At 65.3% G+C, this 9,632-nt stretch overlaps 1 protein-coding gene across 2 annotated transcripts; it reads left to right on the forward strand.

The window, feature by feature from the left end:
- The first annotated feature begins 1,743 nt into the window (after window positions 1–1,743).
- Window positions 1,744–9,435, forward strand: LOC135315251 (cytoplasmic phosphatidylinositol transfer protein 1-like). Of its 2 annotated transcripts, XM_064462148.1 has the most exons (10): window positions 1,744–1,879; window positions 3,262–3,380; window positions 4,665–4,813; window positions 6,353–6,441; window positions 6,643–6,650; window positions 6,932–7,003; window positions 7,096–7,191; window positions 7,287–7,442; window positions 7,521–7,584; window positions 8,532–9,435. In XM_064462148.1, exons 2-10 carry the CDS (start codon window positions 3,333–3,335, stop codon window positions 8,795–8,797), a joined length of 948 nt encoding a protein of 315 aa, XP_064318218.1. In that variant the 5' UTR covers window positions 1,744–1,879; window positions 3,262–3,332; the 3' UTR covers window positions 8,798–9,435. The 2 variants fall into 2 exon arrangements, with proteins under 2 accessions (XP_064318218.1, XP_064318219.1); XM_064462149.1 differs by lacking the exon at window positions 1,744–1,879 and having other exon boundaries at window positions 1,957–3,380.
- Window positions 9,436–9,632: the final 197 nt, after the last annotated feature.

Raw genomic sequence — 9,632 nt, forward strand, 5'->3', positions numbered from 1 at the left:
GAGAAACTGGGGGCCACCAGCAGCACTGGGGGGAATACTGGCAGTGGCACAGGGGGGCAGTGGACTTCAGCAAATCCCCTTTTCTCCTCCTTGTTGACTCAGCATGGGAGTGAAGCAGGGCATGACCAGGAAAAAACCCAACCCGGATGCCTTTGCCTTGGCACCTGCACAAGACCCTGCCAAACGGGTTCGGGAGGAATGTGACTGCTGGGGGGGCTGAGCCCGCCAGGCCGTCATCACCAGCACCACCTGGTCCTCATCACCACCGCTGGCACCCCAGCAGGACCCCTGCTGGGTTTGGTCCTGGCCATGCTGGCAAGAGCCCCATGCTTGCTGTTTTACCCTTTGGGGGCTGCCAAGGAGTCCCCTGTCTGGGGGGACGCAAGGCAGGGGGGGTGGGTGTCACCTGCTGCCACCAGAGCTTGGGGTGCTGAGACATGTTAATGGGATGACAGTGGCACCACAGGCCAGTATTCAGGAAGAAGGTAGCAGAGCGGTGCAGGCAGGGGAAGGTGTGCCCAGCAGGCAGAGCTCTTGCCGCAGTGCTCTCAGATGTAGGGTGGGTGCCCTGTGGGGCACCCCAGTGGCTTTTGGGGCTACTGTCCCCAGCCCACACTGCTCTTGCCTTGGCACTAGCCACAGCCTAGGGCCATCCCTGCCACCTCAGGGCTGCTGGGTCCAAGAGCCCAGCCAGGCACAGCCATGGGGCCATCCCCACCACGTCAGGGCTAACTGGGGGCCACAGAGTGGGATCCCGATCACGAGATGGTGCAGACCAGCTGCCACAGTGGTTGCACTGGCAGAAGGGGGCAAAAGAGCCTGGACACAGCCTTGGACACTGCACGGCACCCATGGGTGCCACAGTGCCTGGGCAAGTGGGACCTCTGTGCCCTGTGCTGGGGCCACCACAGTGGCAGGTCCCAGCACCGCTGGTGATGGCAATGCCAAGGGCCACTGGGCAACCTTGTGGGTGTCTCCTTCGCTTGGTCCATGTCCCCACAGTGGCTGTCACCCAATGACCGTGGCACCTTGGCACCCAGTGGGCAGCTCCCCTGCACCCCAGGCAGTGAGGCCAGAGTGTGCTGTGGTGCAACACTGGCATCGAGCAGCACAGCTCAATCTTCACCCTCCGGGCAGCGTCATGGGAGCCACTCGCAGCCTCCGGCAGAATTTTTGGAGCAAATAAAGGGAAAGCCGCAGGAGCCGGGTGCATCCCTGCCCAGCACTGGAGCGCGGCTATTTTTAGTGTCCAGGTTGATTGAAATTCATGGAGAAAAGAGGCAGGGGAAGTGCAGTGACGGTGGCAGCTGTCGCCAGTTATGAGTTGTGGCGCGTCATGCTGGTAACGTGTTCCGCCCCGGATGGCATACAGGCAGTGCTGGCACATGGGATGCGGTGAGGTTGGGGTGCAGGAGGCCGGGCAGGCAACGGGGTGCAGCATGGGAGTGGGTGGGTGCAGGAGTGGGGGTGCAGAAGGAGGTCTGAGGGACTCCCAGCTCCCTGCAGCCGGCTGTGGGGGGAACAACCCAGCGGGAGAGCCTGTGCCTGGGGGTCCCATCGGGGGTCTGCGCCTGGGGGACACGCTGGGACATCTCCGAGCCGGGGCACACGGCGGCTGCCGAGCCCCCAGTGCCGGGCTGTACCGTGCCGGGGGAGCCCCGCTGCCGGTGCGGTATCGGTGGGGTGCAAGGCCGATGCCTCTGCCGGTGTGGTGGGGTGCCGGTGCCGATGCCGCTGCATTCCTCCCCCTAGGGGTCGGTGTGTCGAGGCGGTGCGGGAGGCGGTGCGGGAGGCCGCCCGCTCCTGCGCATGGCCAGGGGCTGCCGGGGCACGGCGGTCGGCGGCGGGGAGCGGGCACCGGGCACTGCCGCGGGCCCCGGTGAGTGCGGCCGGGGCGGGGGGCGGCGGGCGGCGGGAACCCCGGCCCCGGCCCCGCGGGGGATGCGGCGGAGCGGGGCGGGCGGCGGGGAGCGGGCGGCGCAGCCCGGGCCGGGGGGACCCCGCCGCTCTTCGGATAACGCCCGCTTGTCCCGGTAGCACGGACTCCCGCCCCGGGCAGCCCCGGAGCCCACCCCCGCCCCGAACGGGCCGAGTCCCCTCTGCCCCCGGGGCAGCCCCGGACCCCCCGGGCCGGTGTGAGGTGCCCCGGTACCGGGATGGGACAGGACACGGGGTGCCCTGGCTGTCCCCCGGGTGTCCCCTCCCTCACCGCGCCCTGCCGCGTGCCGGGGCTGCCTCTGCCCCCCGGCCCGGGGCGGTGGGGTCGCGGGGCTGGGTGAGGAGCCCCCCGAGTGGGCTTACGGCTACCCGGCACCAGCACCCAGTCCTCTTCCCTGTCAGCAGGGTGCTCCTGCGTCCCCCAGAGTTGCTCCTGTGTCCCCCAGTGCCCCCAGGGATGCCCCTGTGTCCCCCAATGCCTCTGTGCCCCCAGGGGTGCCCCTGTGTCCCCAGCTGGACAAGCTGCCCCCAGACAAGACCCCCCCCCATCTGCCCCTTCCAAGGCCTGATCCTTTGTTCAGGGTGACTGCTTGGAGGGCTCACACCTCCTTTCTGCCCCGTGGGGCTGGGGGCCACGGCCGGAAGCCCCCTGAGCTGCTCCGTTACTCACCCTGAGCATCCCCAGCTCCAGCTGGAGCAGGGGCCAGGAGGACAAACAGCAGTGCTGCTAGCTGGGATGGGTGCTGGGCTGCAGCCCCAGGGTGGGTGCTGGCCAGGCTGGGTGCTTGGAGGCAACCCTGGGGGAGAGGGGGGCTCCAGCTCCAGCCCAGGGAAGGGATGTCCCACACCAGGGATGTGACCATGCGTGTTCCCTGAGAGCAGCCCCCTGGGGCAGGCCAGAGCATGGGTGCCCAGGGGTGGATCCCTGTGAGCATCAGCAGGTCTGATCCCATCCCAGCATCCCTGCAACCCTCTCGCTGCACTGGCCACCATGGTTGGGTGTGGAGGTGGCACCCCAAAGGGATGACACTCTCTTTGGGGGGGATGTGTGCTCCAAGACAGTTGGCTAGGAGTGTGGGTGTCTGTCTGGCAGGGAAGGGGTTAACGCCATGGGGGTTTCGGGATGCCAGGGTGTCCCCAGCCGGGTACACCCAGGCTATTCCGCACACTGGTGACCTCACGCCACTGCCATGGCAACGGCTCATGAAGTCACTGGTCCTGAGAGCAGGGCAGCTGCCTCAAGCGTGAGGTGATGGGATGGGAGTGTGGGAGGCTGCCAAGCACTGTTCCCCCGCTCTCACTGCACCCCCCGGGTTCCCCCAGAATAAGCTGTGCCCCCGCCAGCGCCGACACCTCCACCTGACCCCTGCCCTGCCTGCCCTGCCTGTACCACCATGCTCATCAAGGAGTACCGCATCTGCATGCCGCTCACTACCGAGGAGGTGAGTGGGGGACAGTGGGGCACTGCGGCTGCCTGTGTCCCCAGGGCTGGGCAGAAAAGGGGGGTGTCAGTTGGGAAGAGGGATGCAGAGGTGGGGGGATCCCTGAGACCCCATCCATGGGTGCTACAGACAGCTTGGCTGCAGGGACCCACCGATGGAGGGGGCTGTGGGTACAGGACCTGTACCCACAGCAGTGGAGTGCCCAGGGACAAGGTTCCTGCCCGGAGAGGGGCTGGGGGACACTGCAGCCCCCTTTGCTCTCCCCTCATGGCATGGCTTGTGGCAGGGACTGTCTGCCTTGGCTGGGCCACCAAGGTGTGCTTTGGCCACAGCTGTTGGGCTTGGGATGCTCCATGCGAGTGCTGAGCCATGTTTTGGGGCACAGGCAGGCCGACATCCCATCCCTGGGCATGGTGACCTTGGGGCACAAAGCCCAACAGCAACACCAGGGGCTGCTCAGGGGCAGCCCAGTCCCAGAACCACAGGATGAGCCGGCAGGCGAAGGGCACTTGGGGTTTGGGTGCCCGTGGCACTGCAGCGCTCGGGGCAGCGGCTCTGATGGAGAGCACAGGCTCAATCCCTGCTCCAGCAGGGAGCCCAAATCCCCGTCGGCAAACAGCAGCAATAGCCAGCAGCTGGCAGCATCCCTGGCCGAAGGTCACTTGTGAGCGCCTGCTGCCAACAGGGCCGTTTCAGGGAGCAGGGAGCTGTGGCCATGGTGTCCGCACCAGGCAGCACCAGCCCTCCCCAGGCACCAGTTTTATGTTTGCACCTGGGGAAGGTTTTCAGTTAGGCAGAGAGGAGCGATAAGATTGTGCTGGTGGTTAGGGTGATGAATGGGATCTTCAGCAGAACGCTAAAACACTTATTGCGTGGCCACATCATCAAATACACACACATCCATATACATCTCTCTCTATATATATATAAGTTTTCCCAGGCTTCCAGGTCACTTGCTGAGCAGAAAGCATCCAGGCACTCTGAAAGGCACTCAAATCCCAGGGAAGAGCAGGGAGGGCAGGATCCAGCCCTTGCCCAGGTGCTGGAGCTGCCCAGGGGCAGGGGGGTTGAAACAGGGTGGCTCAGGAGACCCTTGCCTGCTGCATGACTTGGAGTCTGTCACCCCTTTGCTCCATGCATCAGTTTCTCCTCTCGGTGGTGCAGCTGGAAACCTGTTAGCCCAGCAAAGAGGAGCCCATCCTGGCGCTGCACTGGCAGCCAGCTCAGCTGGGAGGGTGTCAGGGCAGGGGATGGCAGCACTGAGGCCAGGCGCTGTGGTTGCAGTACCGCGTGGGGCAGCTTTACACCATCAGCAAGCACAGTCACCAGGAGAGCGAGAAGGGCGAGGGCGTGGAGGTGGTGAAGAACGAGCCCCATGAGGACCCCGTCCACGGCCCTGGCCAGTTCACTGAGAAGCGTGTTCACCTCTCCAGGTGAGGCTGTGGCTCTGGCAAGGGGTGCTGGGTGGGGAGGGCACCCCGGCTCCCGGCAGGCTCTGTGGGGCAGCACTGTGGGGGGGCGCATTGGGGTGGCCCCATCCATCCCTCCAGAATTCCTAGGGCGCATCCTTTCTAGGTCCTTGACACCCTGCAGTGTGGCTGCACCCATCTCCCAGGGGTACATCCATCTTTGGGGGCTGCACCTGTCTCCCAGGGGTGCACCCATCTTTGGGGGCTGCACGCAACTTTGGGGGCTGCATTTACCTCTCAGGGTGTACCCATTTCCTGTGGTACACTTACCTTGGGGGGCTGCACCCATCTCCTGGGGTGCATCCACCTCCCAGGCATACGCCCATCTTCAGGGGCTGCCTCCCAGAGTGCACCCACCTTCCTGGGGGTGCAACTCTCTCCAGGGGCTGCACTCATCTCCTGGGGTGCATCCGTCTTCAGGGCATGCACCCATCTTGCAGGGGTGCACCCACCCCTGAAGGTTGCAACCCTTTCTGGGGGCTGCACCCCCCTCCCAGTGGGCACCCATTTCTGCGTACCAGTGGGTGCCTCAGTGTGGGGCTGGGTGGGGATGCCCAGGCTGCTGCTCAGCCCATCCCTGGGGATGTCCCCGCTTCCCCACGCACAGCCCCAGGTGCCCGTTGGGCATCAGCTGGCACCTGGTGCTGCTGTTGCCGCGTCCCTGCTGCCAGCTGTGGCACGCACTGGCACAGGCGTAGGCTGCTCCCCCGCTGGGGTGTCGCTGGCATGAGACGGGCTATTTTTAGCTGTGGCGCTCCCGATTCCCCTCTCAGGGATGGTATTTATAATGACTGCAAATTAATCAAAACCCACCTCCTGTCTCCCCTGGGGGCCTGATCCTGCTCTGAGGGCGTGGGCAGCCACAGGGTGCTGGGCAGGGGAGCCTGGGCGCAGTGCGGTCACCGTGAGGCCCTGGTCCTGGAGAGTTGGGGAGTCCTGGGGAAGGGGTGGGGGTCCCTGGGGAGGTGGTAGGGGACCCTCGGAAAGGGGTTAGAGAGTGCCTGGGGAGGAAGTGAGGGTCCTGGGGAGAGGATGGAGGCACTGGGGTAGAGGTGAAGGTCCTGGGGAGGTAGCAGGGGTGTCTGGGGGTGTCCTGGGGTGCAGGTGATGGTCCTGGGATGCAGATGAGTGTTCTGGGGAGGTGGCGGGGTGCCTGGGGTGTGCTGAAGTACAGATGAGGGTCCCTAGGAGGTGGCAGGGGCGCTTGGGGGAGTGCTGGGGTGCAGATGAGGGTCCTGGGGAGGTGGCAGGGCTGCCTGGGGGGGTGCTGAGGTGCAGATGAGGGTCCTGAGGAGGTGGCAGAGGTGCATGGGGGGTTACTGGGGTGGAGGTGAGGGTCCTGGGGAGCAGGTCCCTGGGGTGGGGATGGGGGGTCCCAGAGCCAGGGCCATGCTGTGGGGGTCGGCATTCAGTGGAGCAGGGCTGGGTGGCACTGGGCAGGGCTGCATCTACCGGCTGTATCCTGCCCTGAGTGGAGCCCCCTGCCGCTGCGGTCCCCCACAGCAAACTGCCGAGCTGGGCGCGGGCAGTGACCCCCCGCATCTTCTACATCACGGAAAAGGCCTGGAACTACTACCCCTACACCATCACTGGTGAGCCCCGGGCAGGGCGTGGGGACAGGCACCCAGGCACTGCCAGGCACCCTGCCCCTCTCCAGTGGCAGTGGTGGCAGCAGTGCGCTGCCGGGAGAGCCTGGCCGTGGCTGCTTCCTGGTCTCACAGCTCCCTCTCTCCCCCTTGATGCCACCTGGTGATGCCACCCTGTGACACTGACGTGCCATGGTGTCCCTGCAGAGTACACGGTAAGGAGGTTGCATGGGGGGATTGGGCCACTTCCCCAGCACCTGGTGTGGCTGGGGACAGAGCAGTGGGGTGGGTGTCCCCTGGGGGTGGGTGTCTCTTGGGATCAGCATCTTTAGGGTGGGCATCCCTCAGAGTGAGTGTCCTTGGGGATGGGCATCCATTGGGGATCAGCGTCCTTGGGGCTGGGTGTCTTTTGGGTCCTTTGGGGTGGTCATCCTTGGGAGTGGGCGTCCCTTGGGACAGGCATCCCTCAGGGCCAGCTGATGGCCGCTCCCTGCAGTGCTCCTTCCTGCCCAAGTTCTCCATCTACATCGAGACCAAGTACGAGGACAACTGCGGGGACAGTGAGAATGTGAGTTTGTGCTGCAGCTGAGACCTGGCAAACTCATTGAGGGGGGGCACATGTGTGTGGCTGGTGCCTCTCACACTCCCTCCCCTCCCCAGATCTTCCACAGCGATAAAATCCTGGGCAACCACGAGGTCTCCTTCCTGGACATTGCCTTTGACGAGATCCCTGAGCGTTACTACCGCAGCCTGGAGGTAGCACGGGTGGGGATATGGGGGAAGCTCCCCAGGTTAATCCCTTGTCCCCCATCCCCGGGGGGGTTCACAGCCCTGCTCTGCCCCCACCCCAGGACCCCCGTTTCTTCAGCTCGGCCAAGACAGGCCGGGGACCACTGCGGGAGGGCTGGCGCCAGCACACCAAGCCCATCATGTGTTCCTACAAGCTGGTGAGCGTCAAGTTCGAGGTATGGGGGCTGCAGACGCGGGTGGAGCAGTTTGTGCACAAGGTGAGGGGGGTGCCAAGGCCTGGGGGGGGAAGACTCTGGGGGCAGTGGCAGGATGCTGACCCCCACGGTGCTTCGCAGGTGATCCGGGACATCCTGCTGATCGGGCACCGGCAGGCTTTCGCCTGGGTAGACGAGTGGTGCGGTGAGTCCACGGGGCCACCCTGGCACCGCTTGTGAAGGGGGGACATGGTCCCTGAGGTGGCCCCAGACTCCCAGGGTGGGAGGGGGCTGCGGGTTTAACTGCCGATGCCACTAACCCCCCAGGCAGCATCCTCTCTTCCTCCAGCTCCCCTGCAACCTGCTGCCTGTGCTCGCTCCCCCTTCCCTCATGCCTACCTGCGCTCCTGCATGCTACCCGCTCAACTGCATGCCTGGGGAAGGCTTGGCTGACACATGGGGTGGGGGAAAGGAGTCCCAGCACCCCCTGCCTGCACTCCCGGTCTGGCAGGGAGACAAACTGCAGGTGGCTGCTGCATGCGGACACGGGGATGGGAACTGGAACCCCGGGTGTGGTGATGGCCAGCAGTGGGTGCCAGCAGCAGGCGCGGGGCCATCCCGGTGAGTGGCTCTCTGCCTTCCAGACATGTCCCTGGAAGAGGTCCGGGCCTTCGAGACTCAGATGCAAGTGGCCACAAACCAAAAGCTGGGGAGCCAGCACCCCTAATCCCTGCTGCAGGGTCAGCCTTGCCACATGTTGCCTGCAGGGGACGGAGACCCCAGACCCCGCCATGCTACCTGCAGGCGGGTGCAGGCAGCGGGGCTTGTACTTGGTGCATGCCAAGCCCCCCCTGCACCCCATGGCAGAGGGTGCACCCGCCCAGCTGCCCTCCCCATGCATTCCCTGCCTGCACTGCCTGGGCTGTCTGTCCATCCCTTCCCTGCTGCTGGCTGGGCTGGTGCCGGAGCAGGGGGCTGGCTGCACTGCCCAGTGTCCTCTTCCCTGCCCGTCCCCTTTTCCCCATCCCCGTCCCCTTCCCAGCACCCAGCTTGGCAGGGGGGAAGTCAGTCAAAGGGCACACACTGCCCCGGGATGACAGGGTGCAGGACACGGCCATGCCGAGCGGCCCCAAGCCCGGCTGTGCTCGGCAGGGATGACAATGGAGGAGGTGCGGTGCTATGAGCGGAAGACGCAGGAGGCCACCAACGAGCTTATCGGCCTGGTGGCACCCACCATCTCAGTCAGCGAGGTGGGGCAGCCCACAGCCACGCATTCGGCCCCTGCCAGCGCTCCCTCCACCCCACTCAGCGACGAGGCCCCCGATTTCCTCGCTCCCCCCAAGACTCGCCCACGCAAGAAGTCAGCACCGGAGACCCTGACGCTGCCTGTGCTGCGGGAACGCGCCAGCGCTGAGTGATGCTGTGCCACCACCCCAGCTGGACCGTGCCCACCCCACCGCCCACCACAGCCCTTCCAACAGGTGCTGACCCCAGGGAGGGACCCGCCATCAGGGCACAGGGAGCCCCCAGGGAGGTACTGGCCTCCCCAAGCCATTGCGGGTACCCACATGGGACGTTGCCACCATCGCTCTGCCAGACCTGCTGGCTGCGCGGGCAGGGGACGCCAGGCCTGTGTGTGCTCCCGGCAGCGTCAGGCGATGCTGCAAGGGCCAGTTTGCCCAGCACTGCCCACCCCGGTTTCTGCAGGGGCTGCCAAGGCTGGTGAGCAGTGGGGCGGCAGCAGCCAGCCAGTGCCCACGTGCCGCAGCCGGGCTGGGCACCAGTGCCAGGCTGAGCAGCTGCGGGGCTCGTCGAGCAATGCTGAAGCACCAATGGCACAGGGACACAGTGCGTGTGACAGCCAGGTGCCCGGGCTGGGGGGTCCCCGCAGGACCCCAAGGGCTGCATAGCCCTGTGCATGGCAGGTCCCACAGTCGGGGTCCCCTTTGCCATCCCTCTGGGGGCCGTGGCTGCCCTAGTGGGGCTGGGGCAGGCTCAGCCCTCTGTTTTCTTTAGGAAAACAAAGGCCTTTTCAGAAATAAAAGCACGAGACCTGGCTGCTGGCGGTGGTTTATTCAGCTCCAAGGAGGGGTGCCATGCCTATGCCATCCCTGTGCCAGGGCACTGCATCCCTTGGGACTATGTGTGGCGAGGGATGGCCGGATTGCTGATCCTTTTACTGTGAGGGTGACAGAGCAGTGGAACAGGCTGCCCAGAGAGGTTGTGGAGTCTCCTTCTCTGGAGATATTCAAA

This window comes from Phalacrocorax carbo, chromosome 10 (assembly GCF_963921805.1).
Source record: "Phalacrocorax carbo chromosome 10, bPhaCar2.1, whole genome shotgun sequence".
Classification (NCBI taxonomy): domain Eukaryota; kingdom Metazoa; phylum Chordata; class Aves; order Suliformes; family Phalacrocoracidae; genus Phalacrocorax; species Phalacrocorax carbo.

What these genes read in the sequence shown, in the direction of transcription:
- LOC135315251 (XM_064462148.1), top strand. Translation starts at nt 3,333, where the DNA reads ATGCTCATCAAGGAGTACCGCATCTGCATGCCGCTCACTACCGAGGAG. An exon ending in ACTGCGGGGACAGTGAGAAT is followed by an intron (nt 7,004 to 7,095) that starts GTGAGTTTGTGC and finishes TCCCCTCCCCAG; the next exon opens with ATCTTCCACAGCGATAAAAT. An exon ending in CTGGGTAGACGAGTGGTGCG is followed by an intron (nt 7,585 to 8,531) that starts GTGAGTCCACGG and finishes TGTGCTCGGCAG; the next exon opens with GGATGACAATGGAGGAGGTG.